At 37.0% G+C, this 24,931-nt stretch overlaps 3 protein-coding genes across 8 annotated transcripts in view; 1 reads left to right on the forward strand and 2 right to left on the reverse strand.

The window, feature by feature from the left end:
- Positions 1–24,931, reverse strand: part of LOC134847564 (uncharacterized) — a 318,779-nt gene that overhangs the window by 251,675 nt on the left and 42,173 nt on the right. The window lies entirely within an intron of this gene.
- LOC134847567 (casein kinase I-like) overlaps positions 1–24,931 on the forward strand; it is a 584,249-nt gene that overhangs the window by 220,576 nt on the left and 338,742 nt on the right. The gene's annotated exons all lie outside the window — the stretch shown is intronic.
- Positions 11,047–22,483, reverse strand: LOC134848124 (protein phosphatase Slingshot homolog 3-like). Of its 6 annotated transcripts, none has more exons than XM_063865473.1 (12): positions 22,353–22,483; positions 22,177–22,248; positions 21,923–21,994; positions 21,498–21,843; positions 19,992–20,195; positions 19,339–19,623; positions 19,122–19,271; positions 18,958–19,018; positions 18,754–18,893; positions 14,506–14,756; positions 12,015–12,220; positions 11,047–11,684 (listed from the first exon to the last, which is right to left on the reverse strand). In XM_063865473.1, exons 1-12 carry the CDS (start codon positions 22,465–22,467, stop codon positions 11,457–11,459), a joined length of 2,130 nt encoding a protein of 709 aa, XP_063721543.1. In that variant the 5' UTR covers positions 22,468–22,483; the 3' UTR covers positions 11,047–11,456. The 6 variants fall into 6 exon arrangements, with proteins under 6 accessions (XP_063721543.1, XP_063721542.1, XP_063721545.1 ...); XM_063865472.1 differs by having other exon boundaries at positions 21,923–21,997; XM_063865475.1 differs by lacking the exon at positions 22,177–22,248.

Raw genomic sequence — 24,931 nt, forward strand, 5'->3', positions numbered from 1 at the left:
TTCGGTACGAGTGGTATAAAGCATGTGAATCACTGTTTGACGCTAATGTAATTCTTCTATTAATTAAAGACATGACAGATCAATTTTGTTCGTTCTCTTTCAATACAATACTGTACTTTGTCTTTCGTTGCGAGCAAACTGTTTTGACTAATAGTTTTTCGTTGCGACTTGTTGACTTATGCGGTGCGCTAACTCCGCGAACAGAACACATTGACAATCATCAATTAAACATTCCTCAGTTCAATAGTTTAACTTTGAGAAAAACTATTCGTTCTTGTTAAAAATTGCCAATTTTGAGGGTAATTATAATAGAAACTCTATCTAACATTTAACAATAAAATTTTCACGAGGCGAAGCTGCACTTTGCAAAGACAAGCACAAAAAAGACAAACGGGAGCTTTAAAATGCAATACGAAGTACAAAATAAAGTTTCAAAGGCATAGGCAAATAGAAAAACTCCTTTACGGGATTCGAACCCTTCGACCGATCTCGGAGGCAGAATAGAGTGTCTTCCCGCACCGAGCTCCCATGGATCCTAATCGATTATATTGTCATTATATAGACAGTGTCTATATAACAAAATTACAAAATAATCTATTATAATCCATTAAAAATCGATTATAATGACGCCATTTTTCGAAGCAATAAAATCCATTATAATCGATTTTTTGTGTGTTTATTTCACAACATTTGAGTTTGAGTTATGATCCATTATAATCGATTAAAATCCTTAGACGCTCGGCGTCCATCACTGAGAGTTTTATCTGGTTTTACAATGTTATTTGGTTGTTATAGTTCGGATTGCCTTTTTCACAATTGTTCCTTTTTTTACATTTTTTTTTCAAATTTTTGATCAAAAAATTTTAAAATCGTGCGACCTCAAAAAAGACGTTTTGAGACAAAACAAGTAAATTTAGCTTTATTTGGCCCATTTAGTAGTATGAGTCATTCATAAAATTAAATTTATATTACAGGGTATTTTACCAGGGTCCGTACGATCACCTGTTTTTACCAGCGGGTTGTTTTTCTCGGAAATAATTATTTCAAATAATTGGTCGGAGCGGGCAGCTATTATGGTAAATGGTTTTCGCGCAAAAAGAAGACTTATTAAAATCATTAGATTTGAATTCTACTTTACTGGGGGGGTTGAATTATGTACCTCAAAAAACTTGTAAAAAGTCTTATTTGTTTACGAATACCATTTGCCATTGTAACTGCCATGTCCGACCGAGTTTTTTCAGCTGTATACCAAATCGCAGAGAAGAATTTTTTGAACCTTCTGCGACATGAGAAAGTTTGTGAAATCCAAATTTTCGCTAGATTCCGGGGTTTAAGTTTTTTTTTCAAATTTTAATTAATTAGTTTTTTTGTGGGCTATGAAGTAGATTTGACCTGCAGCCCCCTTACCAACGTTCATCGACCTGCCGCCCCCCATCACGTTTATACCCCCCCCCCCCCCATATAACTTTATCTCTTATCTCCCCTATACCATTATCCTCCCCCTCCCCCCCTATATCATACCCGATCAAAATACTCGTATGAATCGGGTATCGAATAATACTTGACCTAAATGGGAATGGCTGTCGGTACGAGAGGCCGTGAACTCGGTGGGCGTTGGGTACAAGAGGCCGTGAATTCGGTAGGCGTTGGGTACGAGGGGCCGTGAACTCGATGGGGGGTACGAGAGGACGTGAACTCGGTGGGCATTGGGTACGTGAGGGCGTGAATTTGGTGGGCGTTGGGTACCAGAGGCCGTGACCTCTGTGGGCGTTGGGTAATAGAGGTAGTGAGCTCAGTGAATGTCGGGTACGACATCCAGTGTAGTGTTTCTGTTGGTCTTAGTGATAATTTTGTACGGTTTCATTTTCAGATAAGTATCTGACGTTCGAATAACTTAATCATATCCTTAGAAAATCTGAATCTTTAGAAACACCAAGATAACAATTAAAGGTTAGCTTTTTGATAATGAAGGTCATTATTCCAAAATTAAAACTCTAATTATCTTCAATATATTTGTTCTTTTTTTTCAGGAAAATATCATCAATAAACGCGTTGAAACCAGAATTTGTCAAAACAGTATTTCTCCAAGAGTTTCGGTCAATGTAAGTCAAAACAATTTGATTTGGATGATGTTCAAAATTTTAAGCTATTAGTAGGTATTTAAATGTTACTGCTTAGTAATTACCCTTGCAATAAGCAAAGGCTTTTGCAATCGGGTACTAGACTTTTTGGATCGATTGAGCAATCTCCTTCCCCCCCCCCCCGTAATGACTAATTGAGCTCCCACAAGCAAAAATGGCAAAACGCTTAAAAAACACGTCAGCAAACGCAATTGGATGGTTGATGTGTTTATGGCACGCAATCAATTGACCGGCTGAAGTTAATTTTAATTGAGTATCGAGAAAAAGTTTGAAATGTAAAAAACCGAAAAATTAGGAAAAAATTTGCACATATTTGTTTGGGGACTCTTGCCTGTCATCGAGGAAAACGAGTTATCAGGCTTGGTGCTCTAAACTTGTATTTGAATACCAAAAAAGTTCTCTGCAGCACCTTACGATTGTACGCAATAGCTTTTTTCCCATTTAGGACCAAAAAGTCGCTTTTTGTGCCTCAATTTTATTGAGTTTGTTTTCACTCAGAGTAATTTTTGAGCTCTGATTTTGTAAAAAGTTGGCGTTCCATATTCATTGGAGAAGCTCGTTCACATTATCATATCATTCAAACTATTTTCAAGTGGTTATAATTATGTCTGAAGTACCTATTGAGCTATCTCCCCCCTAATCCGACTTTTTTTTTCCTGTAAGCAACTTTGTCCACAGGATTCATCTGGATTCGTGGTACCTTAGTTCATACTGTATTCATGTTTTTTAGTGTCTCCTGCTCCCTTAGCCTGGAGCTTAAGTATACGCTTTGGAATTTTGGGTTCAAATCTGACTAGGACCTGTTTTTTTAGACCGTAAATGTTCCGGTTTAAAAAATAGGCAGATTATTTGTCTGCTTATCTTTCGTCGGTTTAGTTGCCAGATCTAAGAATCGTTTTTTTTGCTGCAATCTGATTGAAGGAAAATGCGTCATTTTAATCTACTTAACAATTGCCCCCTTTCTTAGAAGGGGGATGGCAATTGTTAAGTAGATCCAATCAATTAACAACAAAAGACCGGCTAATACAGAGATTCGCCCCCCTGACCACCCAAAGGTTCCCTATTTGGTATTTTTTATGACATCCATTTTCGACTGACGATTACTTAATTTTTTCAATATATACTAATTTAATCAAAATTTTTCAAAACATCCTAAAAACGGCTTTTTTGGGCCTGTTTTTTTTTTTAAAGTTTGTCCTCCCTCCACTTGAGAAAATCCTAGATCCGCATCTGCATTGTCATTTTTATTTGGGTTGGAGGCCCTAAATTTGGGCCCTCCGTATGGGGGCGCTTAATAGTTGAATTATTTTTCGGCTATCCGGGAACGAATAAATTTTTCGTTTATCCGGGAACGAATTTATTTTTCGTCTATCCGGGACCAATTTTATTTTTTGGCTATCCGGGTTTTCGGCTGCGTGACACGACACCCGGAAAAATATGAAAATGAACAAAAACAGTCCAATACAAAACAGTCCCAAATAATAATTGTTTTAAGAAAACGGTAGGCCGAGAGTTGTCTTTTGGTCATCTACACAATGAATAAATTAGTGACCAACGCAGTCAATGAATCAAGAGTTTTCGATTTACTGATCTGGTTCGCCGGCTTTTCATTTACGGATACAGAGTTTTTGTGATCTACTCTGGATCAGTGAATTGTGCTAAAATCTTAATTGAATTTATGGTTGAAGTTTTTCATGACGACAGTTTTTTCTGCTGTTGTTTCTATCTTGGCCGAAATGGTTAATTTTGATAATGAAGGTCAATAGTTCCAAAATTAAAGCTCTAATTATCTTGAATTATCTTAAAACTCTAATTATCTTAAAACTCTAATTAAAACTCTCCTGTTGAAAGCAGAATTTGTCAAAACAGTATTTCTCCAAGAGTTTCGGTCAATGTAAGTCAAAACACTTTGATTTGGATGATGTACAAAATTTTAAGCTATTAGTAGGTATTTAAATGTTACTGCTTAGTAATTACCCTTGCAAAAAGCAAAGGGTACTGCAGTCGGGTACTAGACTTTTTGGATCAATTGAGCAATCTTCCTCCCCCCCCCCCCCCCGTAATGACTAATTGAGCTATCTTCCACAAGCAAAAATGGCAAAACGCTTTAAAAAGACGTCAGCAAACGCAATTAGATGATTGATGTGTTTATGGCACGCAACGATTTTATTTTTTGGCTATCCGGGTTTTCGGCTGCTTTTCGTGACACGCTACCCGAAAAAGTATGAAAATGAACATAAAACAGTCCAATACAAAACAGTCCGAAAAAGAGACCCAAGTAATAATTGTTTTAAGAAAACGGTAGGCCGAGAATTGTCCTTTGGTCATCTACACAATGAATAAATTAGTGACCAACGCAGTCGCCCAATGTGTTGCAAGTTTACCAACAGAAGGTAGGACTTAATACGATAATTAGAGCCGGTTTTATCTGCGACCCGCGCGCAGCGCGCCCATCCGCGAACTGAAACCGGAATGTTTTGTGTTGGACTGTTTTTTTTCCTCCCTTACATGATTTTTCGGACTTTTGTATTGGACTGTTTCGATATGGGACTGTTTTGTATATGCACCGAAGATTCGCAACCGACTTTGAGTCGAAAGAGCAGACAAGCTTATTTTCACGCTGCTAGTTAATACTGATCATAATGATTATCTCACGGATTTTGATTTTGTGTAAAAAGAAGTCAAGCTTGGTAGTATTCAAGCACTAAGTTTTGAAACTTACTAAAAAGTAAAATTTTGGTCGAGGTAGCTCCTGTAGCTTGGTGTTTCAGCTTTATTGCAAGTTGCTGTAACTCCCATGCTCATGGGATTACGTAATTGAATCAAGAGTTTTCGATTTACTGATCTGGTTCGCCGCTTTTCATTTACGGATAAAGAGTTTTTGTAATCTACTCTGGATCAGTGAATTGTGCTAAAATCTTTATTGAAATTATGGTTCAAGTTTTTCATGACGTCAGTTTTTTCTGCTTTTGTTTCTATCTTGGCTGAGTTGGTTTCCGCTTATATTATCTCAGCTTAAGGGCCTCATATTGCGTGTCGACCAGCGAATACATAAATTTAGATGCCGTTTTTTTCTGAATCAGTTTAACTTATTTTTAGAAATGAACATATCCGAATCAGCAGCACCAAATATATGGAATGGGATGGACTTGAGCAAAGTGTCCGATAACCCAGACAAATTTGGGCGGCAATTGGCGAAGCTTGTTTTCGGGGAGAGTTCAAGTTGTGTCCTCTTTACTTAAGGCTTGGAGGAAATAAAAGCCCTCAAGCCACTAGGCAAAAATTGAGCCCAATGTTGGAAAAAATGTTCACCGATGCTGTCCGCCAGAAGTTCAAATCAACCGACCAAATAGAAAGGGCAGTTAGGGGGTCAAACATCTGGGGTTACGAGCTCCGAAGAAGACTTCTTAACAACTGAAACGATTTGATTACTTCACTTTTTTTCAAAAAAGTTTGAGGCTTATTCGATTTTGTATCGTTTTGTTGTTTTTTACACGTGTTAATATTTCGGAGCCATAACAATAATTGGCCTTCATTCGAAATAGAAAGCAATTTAATGCTGACTTAAACTTTTTATTTTCACAAATCAGTGCAAGCCCACCACATTCTTTCAACGTTTTTTGCAAAACATTCATTTCGAATCAAGGAGTGGTGCTAGCCGATAAATAGTTGCAGCAGTCTGTTTAATTCAAGCTAAGGTAGGGCCCAAATGGTTCAGTTCAATAAAAAAATTGTAGCTAGGTATTCAGTTCAAATCAAAGTTAAATACAAGACATTCATTTCGAATAAATGTTTGGTGCATACCAGTTGCTTCAAATCAAACTATGGTACAAACCATTCAATTTAACTCGATGTTTGTGATAGCCATTCACTGCAAATCAAAGTTTGGCGTCAGCTAATCAGTTCTATTCAAGACTTGGTCTAAAATATTCAGCTCGTGCAATTTCGTTGCCAGCCTTTCACAGCAAATCAATGTTTGGTGCAAGCCTTTCATTTCATAAAACTTCACTGCAAACCATTTGATTTAATCAAAGGTCGGTGTCAGCCATTTGATGTGAATCACAAGCGGGCGCAGGTCTTTCAGTTCTAGACAAAACTTAATGCAAACTAATTAGTCCTTGAAATAAATTTGCTGCCAGCCGTTCAGCTTCCGAAATGTGATTCAAACTGAATGGCTGGCAACCAATTTTTTTCACGGACTAAGTAGTTTGCATTAGGTTTTGGCTAAAACTGGAAGGCCTGCGCCCGCCTTTGATATACATTAAAATGCTGACACCGACCAACGAATGGTTTGCACAAAACTTTGATTTGAAACAAATGGTTTGCAGTGAACCTTCATCAAAAGAATGGCTTGCACCAAACATTGATTCAAATCGAATGGTTTGCACCGAACGTTGATTTGAAGCGAACGGTCCGAACTTTCATATGAAAAGAATGGCTTTCACCGAACTGTGATTTAATCATTTAATTTGAAAGTTCGGTGCAAACCATTCGCTTCAAATCAACGTTCGGTGCAAATCATTTTATATGAATCAAGGGTTGGTGTAAGTCGTTTAAAGTTTGGTGCAAACCATTCGATTTAACTCAGTTTGGTTAAACTAATTGACTTGAAAACAATTTTTTTGCAATCCTCCCAGTTTCAGTCAAGGTTTGGTGCAAACCATTCAGTTCTGAAACTTAGCAAACGCTTGCCTTAATACAAACGTTTGGTGCAAACCACTCACTTAAATCGATGTTTGGTGAAATCCTTTCTCTGTAAATCAAAGTTTGGCGCCAGACAATCTGTTTTTTTTTCAAGAATTGGTGCAAAATACTCCGTTCTAGCGAAATTTTATTACCAGCTATTCAGTTCAAATCAATGTTTGGTGCAAGCCACTCATTTCAGAAAAGAAATCAGTGGAAACCATTTGCTCCAAATCAACGTTTGGTGCAAACCATTCGATTTGAATCAATGGTTGGTGTAAGCCATTCAAAGTTTGGTGCAAAACCATTCAATTTAACTAGGTTTGTTTAAATTAATTGACTTGAAATCAAACTTTTTTGCAATCCTCCCAGTTCAAGTCAAGGTTTGGTGCAAACCGTTCGATTTGAATCAATGGTTGGTGTAAGCCATTCAAAGTTTGGTTCAAAACGATTCAATTTAACTAGGTTTGTTTATATTAATTGACTTGAAATCAAACTTTTTTGCAATCCTCCCAGTTCAAGTCAAGGTTTGGTGCAAACCGTTCGATTTGAATCAATGGTTGGTGTAAGCCATTCAAAGTTTGGTTCAAAACCATTCAATTTAACTAGGTTTGTTTATATTAATTGACTTGAAATCAAACTTTTTTGCAATCCTCCCAGTTCAAGTCAAGGTTTGGTGCAAACCGTTCGATTTGAATCAATGGTTGGTGTAAGCCATTCAAAGTTTGGTTCAAAACCATTCAATTCAACTAGGTTTGTTTAAATTAATTGACTTGAAATCAAACTTTTTTGAAATCCTCCCAGTTCAAGTCAAGATTTGGTGCAAACCGTTCGATTTGAATCAATGGTTGGTGTAAGCCATTCAAAGTTTGGTTCAAAACCATTCAATTTAACTAGGTTTGTTTAAATTAATTGACTTGAAATCAAACTTTTTTGAAATCCTCCCAGTTCAAGTCAAAGTTTGGTTCAAATCATTCGATTTGAATCAATGGTTGGCGTAAGCCGTTTAAAATTTGGTGCAAACCATACAATTCAACTCAAAGTTTGGTTTAAGTAATTGACGTGAGATTTAATTTTATTGCAATCCTTGTAGTTGCAGTCAAAGTTTGGTGCGAGCCATACAGATCTGTAAGTTAGCAAACCCTTAGCTTTAAACAAAAGTTTGGTTAAAAACACTCACTTAAATCGATGTTTGGTGTAAGCCTTTCACTTTAAATCAAAGTTTGGCGCCAACCAATCAGTTTTATTCAAGAATTGGTGCAAAATATTCGGTACGAGTGATTTTTTTACCAGCTATTCAGTTCAAATCAATGTTTGGTGCAAGCCACTAATTTCATAAAAGTTCCGTGGAAACCGTAGGCTAGCAAATTTTTCGCTTGAAAAAAACAATTGATTCAGGCCAATCAATTTAAATCGATGTTTGGTGTAAGCTTTTCTTTGTAAATGAAAGTTTGGCGCCAGTTAATTAGTTCTAGCCGAGACCTTATGCAAAATTTTCAATTCGTTCGAAATTTTTGTTACCGGAGGTTTAGTTTAAAGCAATGTTTGGTCCAATCCATTCTTCTACTTTCAAACTTCGTTGCCAACCACTTGCTTCCAATCATTGTTTGGTGCAAGCCATTCGATTTCAATCAAGGTTTCATTGTGAATCAAAGTCCGATGAAAGACATATATTCTAGTCAAGATTTAGGGCGATTTTTTCATTCATTGAAAAAATTAGTTGCTAACAATTCGTTTCAGCGAAATATTTCGCAAAGAAAGTCATTCGGTTCGAAATAAGTTTGAGCTAATTGTTTGATCAATTCAGAAATCTGTGAATGCCATTCAGTACATTGCTAAATTACAGTTGTTGTTAATCATTTCAGTTATCGTGTTTCCAATTATTTTTTCCAAACTACTGCTGTTTCGTTTTGGTATTGTTTCGTTGGAGCTTTCAAGAAAAAAGTTCGTTTTTTGGTCGTTAATTGGATGTTTTTTTTAAATTGTTTGATAATGTTCTTTTGAGTCAGTTTTTGTAAGGTAGAAACTTCAGGTTTCAATCTGTTAAGATGTCTTGGTCCCGCCAAGGAAACCGTGTGTTGAACGACCACATAAGAGAGCTAGAAAGTACCGTTAGACAGCATCTCGCTAACACCTGGATTCTTGTGTTCTACTTCCACGATCGAAGACAGGGCTGCTTGCGGGTGCTCTCTGATCAAATAAAAGACCACGTTGACGTGCGACAATCATATCAAGTACGTAGACTTAATTTTGATTAATTTTGGTTAGAGTTCGCCTTGCACCGCTAAGAACTGCTTTATTTGTAGAGGAATCAGATCATCACAATTCACTTTCGAAAGAAATCGTATTCTGCTAGAATCTATGCCATTGGTCCCGAACATTACATCCAAGCATAAATGATGAAACTTTCGTATGCCTGTAAGAACCTCACCGCTGATAATGAGGAGCCACTTTACGAACCTGAACCGTACATTCCTTCAACTTCAGTGGAGACGTCGACCTCAGTTCAAGTGCCTCCAGTTTATACTGAGCTTCAGCCTTCGCCCCATATTTTGAGAACTGTTCCAGTATCTAATTTTACTGCGGGTATTTCGGAAATCGGTTTTAACCCCGGTATGTTGACCAAATTGGCCAGCAAGCGTACAGCTCGTCCCAACCGGTATTTATTTTTTGGATTTTGCAGATTTGAGTTCTTGTATTTTGAGTGCACGTCAATTATGGATTGAAGACTTCAGTTTGTCCAGCTAGTTTATTAGATTTAAATTGTCGTATGTTGAGTGCTCTTCATTTTAGGTAGAGAATTAAGTCCTTCTAACTTTGGAAATTACGTTCCGTTTCAAACACAGGAGCCACAAGTGAGGCAACCTGGTTTTTCGGCCTCAGTAGAGCCGCCATCCAAACGCCGAAAAAATTTGTTCATGATTTCGCAACTGAAAATGATCAGAACACTCAGAGCCGTAATCAACATATTACCACTTCCTTGCGCATCAACAATCCTCAGCCTCAAACTGTGTCTATAGAACTTGTTCGTTTTTGAGAATTTTTCTGAAAGAAATGACTTATAATTTATGCACGAAATCTGATTTCAGGAGTTCAAGGAATTCATAACAAACAGTTTTTATCGTTTTGAGAATATTATAGCAAGAAACGATAAGTCATCCCTGACACTCAATGAGGGGGTTGGTAGCTTCATGAGATCAATGGTTGATACCTCTGTTCGTCTTGATAAGTCGTTGAACTCTTTGGTATGTTCGTTCATTACATCACAATTACTGAAAAGTCAAAGCAATTATTTTGATTTTTTTCCTTTCATCTATATCTGCCCATAGGTTGGACGAGTAGAGACTTTCATAGGTAAACCAGTACCGGTTGACAACTCAGGTGAAAAAGTTGAATGAGAAGGTTGTGATTTATGGCAAGTATCTGCTTCTAACGAGGCTAAGTATGGACGAAAAAATGGATGTCAAATAATGGAGCACATGGTCTCGCCTCGGAAGTCACACGGTTCACACTGCCGACCTGCCTTCCTAGAATCTGGGAAAAAAGTTTGGGAGCGTGAGTTAATACCTATATTTATAGTCTGGTTTTTTTCTGACAAGTTTATTGATGTACCATGGAATAATTGAGTGTTTAGAAGCAATTAAAACCAAGTACGCCAAATGCCCCATGGAGGCATATGAAGAAGCTAAGGCCAGTCTCAATCGCCTGGGACCGGAAATAATCCTGCAACGTCGGCAGACTGCCGCAATAAACCTTGCTCGAGCACAGGAGGCCTTGAATGCTATTGACCAGAATATACAACAAACTGATTAGCTTAATTTAAAAATCCGAAGGTTAATTAATTTTTTATATGCATGTTTTCGTATATTTGCAGTTTTGTAATTTTACATCTTTAAACTTGCTTTTTTTCCAGGCATAATTAGAACTAAAAATAGAATCGCTGAATTAGCTAACTACAATGGATTATAATCGATTATAATGGATTATAATGGATTTTTTTACCTCATAAATAATCGATTATAATGGATTATAATGAATTTTTTTACCTCATAAATAATCGATTATAATGGATTTTCTTGACAAAGTAATCGATTTCAGTGACAAAAATAAGGGATTATAATTGATTAGAATGGATTATTTTTTCTCAAAATAATCGATTATAATGGCAATATAATCGATTTCGTGGTCTGAAATTTACATCCGTAATGGATTATAATCGATTATTTTTGTCTCGGAAATCCATTATAATCAATTAGAATCCATGGGCGCACGGTGCGGGTTGCGAACTACGCAATATAACCTTGCTGTTTTAAACCACTAGCCTTCAATAAAGCTGATACAGCACATGCTATTATATTGTTAAGGTTGAAATGTGATGCAGAATAGTGCCAGTTTGTTGTGCACCAATTTAAGCGAGTTAGACGTGGAAAAAAGCGCCCTGGAAATAATATATAAGCGTTTGCTTGAGAAACTACTACAAAAACAAGCATTTAAATTTATCTATCTAATGTTTAACTTACAGCACCAAGCATATTTTACGTTTCAATAGAAATAATCTTTGTTTGGCGGTCAGATTTGTACATTGGCAGCAATTATGATAAAATTATCATAAAGTAATGGAATGATTAGCTTCTATGATTCAAACTTAGCACCCAGATGGTTGAAGAAATCAATAAGAAATTGAATTCCTGATAAATTTTTCGCGATGTTCGGATCTGATGATTTTATGTGAGCATTTGATGTATTTAGACACTTATCTTCGATACAATGATACTCAGAACCATTCCACGTGATTGTTTGATTGACGGGACGACTTCTCCTTTGACCATCAATCCATGATAGAATTTCGCTGGTCCTCTTCTGTAATTTCAATCTCATTTAACTTTAAAAGAAATCGTTTAAAACGCATAGCCGATATCCAAACTTAAGTCTGCCCCAAGATGATGCGATGTTCGTCATCACAATATTTATTCGGCATATCATCCAAACTTAAATCTTTGCCCTCGGTACCCTTAACTCAGAGTTAATTTTTAAAACAAACGTGTTTGAAGTCAAGTCTACAATAAATAATTTACGGGGTTCAAAAAATTTCCAAGAAGGGAAGTTCAAACGTCGCTACATTTTAAGGAAAAACATTCCAATAGAAAGGGGGGAAACTGTAAAAAATAAAAAAAAATGATCTGTTCATGCCTTGACTACTCCCGATGTCAGTTTCTGGACGTCTTCAAGAACTTCGTTTTCACTTCCTCTCTGAGCCTCCGAGTCTTCATCGATTGAATTCTTTGGACTTTTGTCCCAATACTGCACATTTATAGAGTTACGAAAAGCCAGAGGTTGCTTCGGTTTCGACGAGAGTAAATTGCCAGCATTTTTACCTATCGTCGAGTTAAATTTACCTAAACAAACCTTGTTTCAGTAGATGCTTCAGTAGGGAATAATTCTTAAGCAGAGGCATTTTAAAACATTGACAATTTTTAGACACAGAGGCGAAGCCGAGCTTCGCACCACTTGCGATACAATACAAAACAGCCACTAAATCGAAGAAAAAAAATCCGAAACGCCGAAATCAGACCGAATAAAAAAGTATCAAAAACTCACACAAGGACAATAGAAGATAAAAATATAATCAGAAAAAAAACTTATCAAGCTACAAACAAGTCGAAAATACCTTAGAGGAAACCCTTTAAGCCGAAAAGCCTAAAAAACTTGAAAACTAATTTAAAAAAGTTTTTATCCCCCCCATTCCCTCAAAACACACAAGCACACAAAAACTGTTTTCGGTTATCAAGCGACAAAAAATGAGGCCAATAAGCCTATATAAAATAGGCAGAAACTTATCAGCCCGAAAAAAAAAGAAAAAACAAAAAAAAATGAAATTTAAAAAACTAACAAAAAGTTGTTTGAGCCCCATCCACTTCAATACACATACGCACACAATTTTTTTTGGCCCAGCAAACGACAAAATATGAGGCCAATGAGCCGATAAAAATAGGCTGAAATATTAAACTGAGAAGAAAAAAGGAAACAAAAACGAAATTCAGAAAAAAAAGACTTAAGAAATGAAAAATTTGATAAAGTTCCATCCCCTTCATTACACATACGTACACATTTTTTTGAAAAGGACGCAATATGAGGCCAATAAGAAAAATATAGGCCAAAACTTATTTAACCGAGAAAAAAAGAAAAGGAAAAAATTTAACACGAAGCTGAGCTTCGCACAACACTTGCGATGCAATACTCGAAAGAAAAGGGTCGAAAAAACTTCAGTCAAAAAATAGATACAATTAATCGAAACAAAAATAAGAAAAGTAAAAAGAACTTAGATAAATTCTTGAAAAAAAAACGTAATACAATAGAATGTTAAAATTTGGCATCGTAAAACTTAACAGACGGTAGAAAAAAAACGTCCGAGCAGAACCCTTAAAAGTCAAAAATTCAGAAGAAAATTCAACACTATAAAAAATTGTTAAAGCTCACCCCTCGCTCAAAACGCACCCCCCACGCACACATTATCTTTTTTTCTCTCATCAAACGGCGCAATAAGGCGACATTAAGCAGCCGATATAAAATAGGCCGGAACCAATTAAACCGAGAAATAAAAAGAAAAAACAAAAATGAATTTTTAGAGTTGGTAAAATTACAACCAAATAATAATTAAATTTTGAATAGGCAGTATATTTGAAATGCTAACATGCTCAAAATATCTCTGTTGCATCACAAAGGCCTAGCGGATGAATGAGTCCAGGATCTAGGAGATGAGACCTAAGCTTGAAGTATTTACGGGAAAAAGTCTAGTACCCGATTGCAATACCCTTGCTTATCGCAAGGGTAAATGAAATTTAAAAACCAAAATGATAAAATAACAACCAACCTAAAAAGCAAATTTCGAAGAGGACGCAAAATCAAAAGGCTAGCATGCTCAAAAAATGTCTGTTGCAGTTTCTAACAGAGAGACGACTGCTTCAATTCAGAGTGCAGCGTGCTGAAAATAGAGATCTTGAAATTGGAGGATCAACCTGTGGACAAAGTTGTTTACGGGAAAAAAGCCTAGCACCCGATTTCAATACACTTGCTTATCGCAAGGTTAATAAAACTAACCCAATTTGAGAAAACTGGATCAAAACGTAACAACTTTATTTCGCTGGGATTTAATGTTCGTGATTCGAACATTAAAAAATTTCTGTGTCGAGAAAAACCGGTTTCAAATTTTTGTATCCAAAATCTGGTTTCCAGGCTTAAAATAGCATATTTAAGCTTAATTTAATCCTGGAAAATTAAGTTTTATTAGAGTTAAGTTAATTTTTTACATTTCTAGCGTCAATTTGGGAATCAAAAACTAAAAATTTTCCGCAAAAAAAAAATAGAACATTTCTTGAATGTTTTCACGAACTTTTTTTCTTCGTTCTCCTAGTCATTTTTCTACAAAAACTGTTTTCCAATTGGCCTATTTGACTATTCATTCAGATTTTATTATCACACCTCACACAAAAAAAAACGACAATAATTTGAAAAAAAAAGTTTTTCATGACTATGGTCTGAACATTCTGTGCTATTTGCACAGTATTTGGCTATCCTTGTTTTAAATTCTAAATTGAATTTTAAAAATTGTTCAATTTGTAAAACCAACCAGCCTAAAAAAATACATTCAACAACTTCTAGCAGACTCTCAACGCCAATTTACCTTTCATAGCGCTTTGGAGCTTAGAATCTATCGGAACTTGGAAGCAGAAGTCAAATACTCCAGATTCGAATTTTTCTTTCGTCCTGCGAACGTGTGAGGAAACGGCGAGATTTGCAAGTCTCGCGCGAGAAACATTACAGTCAAGAGATTTAACTCTTTTAACATTTTCCTTCCTCGTTCTTTCAATCCCCGTGTTTCTTCCATCGTCTTCAACACTCGACCCACTCCACAGAGGGTTTATTTTATGGCGACTGAAAAAAAAAGAAAACTCATCAACGGTCAATATTTGCACAGAGAGGCAAAGCGGCGCATCGCATCACCTGCTATACAATGCAAGCCTAGCAATACAAGCTGGACAATAGAAAAAAAAGACAAAATAAAGTCGAAATAAAATAGTTCGAAAAATTGAAATGATGTTTTGGTAAACGGATAATCCAATTTCAAAAGAACAGTCGAGTAACACAACCAACACAATTGAATAAGCTTTAATATTACACGAGCGGAAGTTGAAAATGATTCAATGACTTTCCACTCACGAAAGGTAAAAAAAAACATTTTCAGCTTTTGAAAATTGAAAGACAAAGAAAGTATCACAATAAGCTCATTGCATTTAAGAATTCTATATGATCGGCACTTCCCTTTTTCATAACTCTAACACAATTAGAAACAACTGGGTCAATACTAAAGACTTTTAAAAAAACTTGCATTCGTCTTAGCTAAGGAATTTGAAACGAATTTACAACGAATCCAAAAGTAGAACTGCAAAAAAAACTACAAATTTCAGCATGATTAATTTTTTGTTAACTTGAAGCAAACCAAACAACCGAAGAGTGAGAACAAAAAGAAGGAAAATTTCCTCAAATAAAAAAATGCCAATACCACACTACCTAAATAGATAAATTCACTTTGTTCATTGACACTCAATAACAGAGATATTACCTTTTCTAATTTCAAGTATGTTTCATGTTTGATAATTTTCCAACAAAACAGAACCCAAATTGAGAAAATTAGGTATTATATCATTCCACTGGAAAATATAAAACTAAAAAAAAAAAACAACCGTTTTTGCCATCTACTGGCATTATCAGGCAAAAAACAAAACTGAAACACACACGAAGAATCAACAAAACGTGTCCTTATGCGTGTGACATCAAGTTTTCTGTGTTCACTTGGGTTTCTTGTAAACCTATTTGGTCATAGTTTGTTGCCCTTTTCATTTGTTTTTTTTTTCATTTTTTTTTGTTTGCCTAATGATACTAGTAAATGGCATAAACTTTTGAAATTAAAGCAATGGATTTTATTGTTTTCTATCAGCCGATGTATCAATGCTTCCAACTTTGCGCACTTTTGAGGAACTTTCCCTACTTTTTTCCCCCACTTGTGCCTACACTACAAAAAATCTTTGCTGAAATCCAGAAATTCCGCAATACACGAAGCATTTTCTATGCGCGTGTTTGAAGAATGATTTGATTACTGGCTTTCTAAGGTTCCACCTTCCAGAAAACGGTTGCTTCGAGAGAACGGCCGTGCTCAACTCCCTCTCCTGCGAAAACAGCTAAGCGAAGCAAGCAAGTCATGCCTTTCTACCGAGGACAAGTTGAAGAGAAAGCACGCGGATCCGACCAGCTCTGAAATCTCGGACTGCGTGAGGAACAGCATCGTCTTTCATGCGAAGCGTATAAAAATCGGGAAATACCCGAACGACTTCAAAAACTGGCTACTTACGCAGGGAGGGCAACTCCGTTTGCTCATGTGGTTGGCAACTCCGTTTGCCTCATTGATGAACTTCAGCCTCCACGATAGATTGTTGACTTGCTGTTCTTAGGCCCTTAACGTCCAGTTAGGGACAAGTTTAAATAACTAGATTTTTTTTGGCTTATGTCAACCAACTGCTTCAATCAGAAAAACGAAAAGGCATAAGCACTGATGCCATAATTACGTGTGGACCATTTGGTATAGCAAAATCACTATGCAGTAAGGAGCTGATCGTGCTGTCAAGAAAGTCAGATAATACTTGAAGGTCAGTTCACAAAAAGTGGGCTGGTTTTTGCCTAATGACCGAGAACGACTACGAAGCTAGGCTCTTGAGCTTGCTCAATAGTCTCGAGTTTTGTGAGGTAACGATCAACAGCAAGAAAACACATGTCAAAGCTATGAAAAATTAACCCAACGAGCAACTCTGCTGCGTGAAGGAAGCGCAGAAGATCACTGATGCTTTTACATTGAAATGATATCTACCGGAGGTGCTCCTGCTAGACTCTATGGACTTGCAAAACTCCCTGAACGCGAGACGCCTTTTCGTGCTGTGCTATCTTTCGCAGGAAATTGTTATGCGGCTTTGAACTCGAAACTGGCCTCATATTTCAAAGGTGTGTCTGAATCGAACATCCACATTTCATCGGCAGAGAAAAAGAAGCTGAATGAAGTACAACAAGGTGAAAACAATGGCTGTCATCCTGGTTAACATCTAGATGAAGCAGTTTGAACCAGCTATCATTGGTGACGCGTCCAAAGATTTGACGAATGATTTGAAAAGTGACAACATAGGTGTCAGAACGTCGGACCTTCCGGTGAACGTTGGCCCTGAGGTCTCGGTCAGTGCTACATCAACCCATATTTGCTTGTAATTTAGTCAACGTGTCACTCGACAACCTATTTTATTCCGTGTTCGTAATGCTAGCAGTGATGCCTTAGAAAGTGTAGCAAATTGCCTGTGAATGCAGAAAAACAGCTCGTGTGGTATACATTAAGCTTAAGTTTTTGGGAGACATGTCGACATCATAAGAACGGGCCGCAAGGACGATATTCAGAAGATCTTGGAAACCGCATAATCTTTACATCCGTGTCTTCAGTTTACGGCCGAGGAAGAAAGCAATTACTACATTCAGTGTCTTAACAAGCTAGTAAAAAGAAGCAAGAAAGCTGCAAATATCTTGTTAATCCAAGCCAACTGATACAGGGTTGTTGCTTTCAATCAGAGCTTACGCTACGCTAGGAAATATAAATGTGACATCATCGAGGGCACAGTAACTAAAAATTTAGCCCCACTTTTACATCGAGCGCCTTCCATAAACGGATTGACAGGGCGAAAAAAAAATCTTTCGAAGATCATCAATACCCGCCAAGTGTGTACGAACCGATCAATTATAGAGCGTTTTTGAAGTTGATTTCAGTCAAAACCTCACAAACACCGGTTTTTCCGACGATCTATATAAAAAAATCTGTTCTAGTTATGCATTACCTTGGCCAAAGGTCTGAAAATTTCATGAATAAACTGACAGCTTCCTGTAGTCGCATGTTCCTAAAGATCTGAAAAGTCGAGTTATCTATCACATTGTCTGTCCTGGATGGTCAAGTGGTCAACCAGCTATATGAGCGAAACCAGTCGGCATCTTTATACTCGTCTTAAGGAACGCTCAGCACCAACGGCATATGTAGGGGCGCACTTTGACGAGTGCGTTTGAAGCTGGAAAAACATGAAAACCACTGTCATCGATTCTTCCAATGACGACTGGAAACTGCTCACTCCAGAAGCGCAACAGATCGCGAGAAAGCACCTGGAACTGAACTAGCGGGAGTAGTATCAGACCCGTGAGCTAGCCTTGCGCGTGTGACATACATTGTTTTCTTTGTTCCAGTATTTTACTGGCGAGTGACAGCTTTATACTTCTGGGTTTCTTGTAAACCTATTTTCTCATAGTTTTTTTGCACTCTTCATGTATGTTTTCTTTTTCAGTTTTGTTGTCTGCCTGATGATGTTCAAATGTTTCATTAGCAAAACGCAAAGAATCAAAATTGTGTTTGAGTAACTTTCAACAAAGAAGCAAAGCTTCGCTTCGCTAACACACGCAAAAAAAGGGCAATAAATAGCTTTAAAAGTGCCAAAAAGTGAAATCAGGAAAACCAACTAAAGTTCTGCTATGTGCCGGAATCGATCCCCGACGTAGTATTAAGAGTCACAAGTTCTGGCATCTGTGCCACTGACGCTTAACCTTCAATCACTAACCAGCAATAAACCAGATAAAAAGATATGCAGTGAATTATAACAGATATAATGCTAATGCAGCAAAAGTAAACAATATCATGCTGCAAAATTCCACCAACCAAATGAGCACTTTTATTTGCGACTTAGGTTGAAAAATGTTAAATCGTAGACACTCCCCTTGTGAAATAAAACAAACTATCTAAATAATAGTCTTATCTCCGTTAATTTACACGATAGTGTTCAATTCGAGCCCTGATACTCACTTTGCTTCCAATATTCCCGAGTAGATATGAAGCTGACCAAGAAATCCCTGATTTGGACAGATGACTGGTCGCTTCGTTTTTACAAACTCTAGCGCTTCGATGTCCGTCCAACCTTTTGTTTTCATTGCATAGGCGACCACCTAGAATAGATGACTATCTTCAAATTGCGAAAACTATTGAAAATTGAACATACTAATTACTAACTGTTGCCGCACTTCTCGATTTTCCCATTTTGCAATGAACCAGAATTTTTCCCTTTTTATTCCTGAAAACAAAATTAACTACGCCATAACCCAAAAAGATAGTGCGCAAAGAGGTCAAAAGTTCGAGGTCATTCTACTCATTTGACAAAACTCTAGGGAACTCACTTGGCCGATTCTATAAACTTGTTCGTCATTGTTTGCCAATGTTTCATAAGGTCAACTGTCGGCTCATCGTCAACTTGTAATTTCATATATTCAAAGTCGTGAGGAAACAGATTGTCAATTTCATTTGATATATTCAAAACATGTGTGATCCTAAAACACTCTTATCAGTTAATGCCAAATATTTTGTTCAATTTCGTATCACATAAATGCCACATACCCAAGTTTTTTCATCTCATCTCGGTTGGTCGCGTTTCCCTCGTTTCCCAAGTAAACGTGATCAAAAATTCGACTAGGTGCTTCGGCTTGATTGCACGTGAACATCATTAGCTTGTCGAAAGTAGATTTGAGTTGCGTGAGTTGAATTGGATTGTCAAGGCCAATGTGTTCCTGTACAGCCAGGCGAAGTGCTTTGGGCGTGATATCGTCTAGATCGAACAGAGGGATCAAATCACGAAGTGCCGACAGGATGATTTGCTCTGTCTCCGAGAGTTCGTCTGCCACGCTGAATTGAAGCCCGAGTATTATATACAGCAATTAGTGCAAACCTGCGCTATCTCGATTAATAATTCAAACACAAAGCAATAGGATCATTAATGTATACAAATTTTGAGAAAAAGCGAAGACTTAAATAACTTCCGAAATAAAATTCTAAAGCATTAAATAAAAACATAAATTCTTTCGCTTGTGCAAAACAAACATACCAAAAAAGAAGATCAGAGTAATCAGAAAAAGGAGGATCATAGGGTTTTCTTATAATTACCATGCTTAATTATTGGAATAAAAGAACTTAGGGAGAAAAATTAGATAGCAAAGCCGAGAAGATTGTAAAATTAAACCAAATGGTCAATGAAGCTAAAATAAATATCTAACATGGCTCGTATCATTGGAGATGATGCAAGAGTGTGCTCGAATTCTTGGTCCGGAAAGGTCTTCCATTCAGTCAGCAACACCTCACTGGATGAAAATTTGTAAGAGTTTGTCCATTCTATAGTCCCATTCTGATCCATCTTCCAATAATTTGAGCTATTTGAATCAGAATCGAATATGACTCGTTCTAATGACTGGAAACAATACCTACAAATATCAAAGAAAATTATAATTTTATTCAGATCTGAGCTTCTTACCGATGTTCCGATTGAGTATATCGATGACCTGAGATCAAACTCAAAATTTTCCTAATGCAATCGCCGCTTGTTTTAATGAGCGTTAGAGATTTGCCGATTTGGATGTCTCCTAATTATTCCTATTTGCCGATTTGGATGTTTCCATAGAAGATGCCTCATATCTGTGATCCTTCTTATCCCAAGGACGAACGTTAAGAACCGGTACGCCAAATCCACAGATCCATCTGCTTGATCTGGTTTTCCAAATAACGCACGTTTATAAATAGTTGGTGCTTCTGTTCAACAAGTTGATGACCAGGAGAAAAATCTGCACGAACGGTAGCTAATTACGGGTTAAAGAAAAAGAATTTTCAACGCAGAGGCGAAGCAGAGCTTCGCACCATTTGCGATACAACCAGATCTATCACAATGAATGAAGATAGTTGTGAAAAAAAACATGCCCAGACAATAGAATGAAAAATCAGCATCGGAGCAAAAGTAACCAGGAGGTAACAAAACCGAAATACCTAAGCAGAAACTCTTCATCCCAAATTTTTTTTTCAACTTCAACGCTAATTTAAAAAATTTATTTTTCCTTCCCCGCAGAACACAAACTTTTTTCGCTCATCAAACGACCCAGTAGGCGGCTACTAAGCCGATATCAAATAAGCCGAACCCTATTAAGCCGGAAAAAACACTTGAAAATACGAAATTCTAACAAAGTGAGATGGTAAAATTAAAACCAACATAGTAAAAGAGAAAAAATTGTGTTTCCCTTGATAAGACCCCAAAGTAGGTCACTAAGCCCATAAAAAATCGGCCGTAATAATTTGCGCCGAATACAGTTTTTAAGCAAAACAAAAAAAAGAATTACGAAAAAAGGTAAACAACATTATAAATTACAGGAGTAAACGAAAACACTACAAGCAAAATTATTGAAAATTGCGTGCAGCAAAAAACGATTCTAAGATGTTGCAACCAAACCGACAAAACATAAGAGGCCAATTAATATGACGAAAATTATATTCGAAACAATACTTCCTGTTTGAAAAAAAATTAGGTCCAGATCAGATTCAAACTCGGGACCATTGCCGTCCCAGGCGTATTCGTTACCTCTAGGCTGCAATACCCTCTGTTCCCGGTTGCAATACCTTTGCTCATCGCAAGGGTAAAAAAATCTGTTATCTCAATTTTCAAACACGATAACTGTCTTCGGAACATAGTCTGATAATTCTACAGCAACCAGATATTCCAAATTAAGACTTACGCTTACCACATTGCTTGAACAGAAACAGGCCTGAAGACATAAGAGAAATTGTCACTTGGTGAAAAAATCATCAATTTCCCGTCGCCGTAGAAACTCAACTTCACTCCATTAACAATCGGAAAACTGATTCCGATTGTTGTCAATTCGTTCTCTGCTAAATCGAAGCCAAAAATTGCATTTCTGCTAAAAGATTCTCCAGGTGACTCGGCTTTCGTGATTATAGCTATGTATTTAGCTCGTTTTCCTGATTCTTCCGAAGATGGTAAAGCCAGTTCTACACGAACAGCAAATCTCAGTTGGTCTTGATTTTTCAATTGATCACAGATCAGCTGAATATGCGTCTGTGACATTCCTAAATAATAATTTGATTCAATCTCATATATCACACTCTAAATCCAAACTTTAGTGGATAATTAAGGAAAAGGACAAACCAGATTTGGGCAAAGACATGCATTTTTTCAGATAAAACTTCAAAACGTCTTTAATCTTCTTGCCATATTTCACTGCTGAAACAGTCATGCAATGGAAACTACGAAATCTTGAAACTTTGAACAACAATGAAAAGGATCACTACACAAAGATAAGCTACGGGGGAGGTATATTGCCCTGCTACTTTAATTTAGCGATGAACTGAAATTGATGGCGAGGATTACAACAATCACACAAAAACTCCTCTGAATTTTACCCGAATTGAAAGGAGTTTGATGTTCGAAAACGGTGTCAAAAAGATCACAGATTGAACCTCTTTTCTGTCGGCCTGAAAAATATATTCAAAAATATCTTCAAACTAGCTATTTTACTAATTGATGCTTCTCAAAACATTAACGCGCAAAGTAATTATTTATGCAAAAAAAAACAAACCTGATGTCTCGAATTCCTTTTCAGTGCGGTGCAAAAGTTGCTGTTTACTCTTTCTGCTACAAGAATAATATGCATTTGTAGAGTCGTATTCTTTCAGACTGTTTGTCTCATGCATTTCAAATCTATGCAAAATATTTCATCACACAAAAAGGCTACAGCTTAAAAACTAGTGCAATCAGGTGTAATTAAAAAATAAGCGGAGCTTCGCTTCTCCGGAAACTTGTCTCATTTTTTTCTCTTTCAAAATAATCAGGAGACAAGAAATTACTATGACAACCGAAGTTTCTACATCGTCCTTCACCATTTCACCCAGTCAAAAATTCGTTATTTCAAAAATTAGGATTGTGCATCGGAAAAAGACAGTATAAACCAAAAAATATATTAAATAGTCTTTTGAAATCATATGAGCAAGGGGCAGCCGTGGTTATGCCAAAAGGAGAGATCATCTGTTCAAATCTTCACTCAGGAAATCGCTGCTGATTTCCGACACCCCATCCAGGTTCTGGACGTTCGGAAAATCAATATCCTCTCTACCAAGAGCAACGTTTACCAATTCGTGCCCCCGAAAAATAAATACGATATTTTTGTAGTTTTGTTGATCTGGAAACGATCTGTACAACGGATACAATCCTTCTGCAGCTATGCCACAGGAAGTTTTCGACCGTTTTGCAAACTTTGCTATTCATATCTCATCAAAAAAAGTTGCTGTTGACTTTTTCTGCTACAAGAAAAATATACATTTGTAGAGTCTTATTCTGTCAGACTGTTAATCTCATTTTCACAATATTTCATCACACAAAAAGGCAGAAGCTTATGAACTAGTGCAATCAAGTGTAGTAAAAAAAATCGCCAGAGCTTCGCTTCTCTCCGGAAACTTGTCTCATTTGTTTTCTCTTTCGAAAAAATCCTTTGAACTTTACCCGAATCGAAGGGAGTTAGATTTTCGAAAACCGTGTCGAAGAGATCACAGATTAAAACTCTTTTCTGTCGCTCTGAAAAAAAATCTTCGAAAATATCTTCAAACTAGCTTCCAAAATATCTTTTTGTCGGCCTGAAAAAAAATCTTCAAACAGACATTCATTGAGCTTTGCAAAACAATTGCCAAGCTATCCTAGACAATAGCATGTAAAGTTCTACCCATAAAAACCTAACGGCGTACAACTCGTGTCGTCTGATACCTCTGCACAAAAATCCAGTGGTAAGGCCTATTGGTTTAGGCGAGGTTCTGTGACAAATAATAGGCAAAACAATCACCCATTGTATAAAATCAGACCTCAGAATACCTCGGAAAAAAATTTCCATTTCTATTCAGGCTAGAATTGTGGAATCGAAATTGCTATCCACAGCTTGAGGATTGAGTTTGAGAATGCCGAAACGGACAGCATACTACTTATTGCTGCAGAAAAAGCCTTCAACTCGCTCAATGGAAAACTTGCCCTTTTGAAAAATGTAGAACTCCTTTGTCCGGCACTACATCCTGAGCTGGTCAACTCATTCAACATCCCTTAAACTTATATGTCAACAACACGGTTTAGACATCTGCCGAACGCACAACGCAAGGTGATACCCTCGCAATGGCCATGAACGGAAAAAGGATAATCCCCTTAATCGAGCTCCTGCAAGAACCAAATTTTACCCAAAATGGTATGCAGATGATAGAAGCGCTGCAGGTGATCCTAAGAGTCCCCGTGCAATACTTGACAACCTGGATATGCACGCAAAGTCTTTCGGCTACAATGCAAAACCTTTCAAGTGTCAACTCATTATAAAAGAAAACCATCGGGAACGCTCTATCAAGGTCTTCGAAAGCCAATACTTCAATCGTTGGATGGCGAAAGCTTTCACAACAAAAGAGCGATCACTGAAAATGACACTCGACGATTCAGCCGAACCTTTTTCAATGTAAAAATTTTCAACCCCCATGCTAAATTCTCTAAAACTATATCTGACGCCTACAAATATCATCTATATTATAAACTGTAAAATGACACGAGAGATATCTGCGAGATTAACCAGCTCGATTTGAAATTAAAGCCTCTGCCTAAACTTCTTTCTATGTCCTTTGAGCCTTCAAGAGGAATACCGCCCTGCGAACTGAACGACATCCGATATATCTCTCGGGCATAGAACTTTCCTCGTCATCTGGAAAACGACTAAATAACAAACTCAGTAATACTTAGAGCAACCATCAGAGACCTCATAGTGATATATTGGTCTACGACACATGGGCTTCAAAACTAGATTAGAAAGCGACTTCAAGAGAGAGTCATCTGTTTCCTGCTGATTGCCCTGAGCACCCTGATTGCCCTGAATACTGAGAAGCACATATACTTACCAGGCATAGGAGCTGCGTTGTCCTTACCTATGACATGAGGTAACTATGTAATGCTTGAAGAAGTTTTGAAGATTAAAAAACAGCGTAAATTCACTTATTTGAGCCTACGATAAGTTTGTCATAATTGAGTTCTAATTGAGTTTTCAGATTAAGTTCTTCAGATTTAAGGTCCTTTTAAATAGCCATGAAAACAGCCCCTAAATTGTAACCAGCAATGATTACCAGCAATGATAACCAGAATAAA

The sequence above is a fragment of the Symsagittifera roscoffensis genome, chromosome 6 (genome assembly GCF_963678635.1).
Source record: "Symsagittifera roscoffensis chromosome 6, txSymRosc1.1, whole genome shotgun sequence".
NCBI lineage: Eukaryota > Metazoa > Xenacoelomorpha > Acoela > Convolutidae > Symsagittifera > Symsagittifera roscoffensis.

Coding starts and splice junctions, on each gene's coding strand:
- LOC134848124 (XM_063865472.1), bottom strand. CDS start 22,467: ATGCATGAGACAAACAGTCTGAAAGAATACGACTCTACAAATGCATAT. Junction 22,249..22,352: donor AAAGGAATTCGAGACATCAG/GTTTGTTTTTTT, acceptor TATATTTTTCAG/GCCGACAGAAAAGAGGTTCA. Junction 11,685..12,014: donor TGACATCGGGAGTAGTCAAG/GCATGAACAGAT, acceptor TTGAAATTACAG/AAGAGGACCAGCGAAATTCT.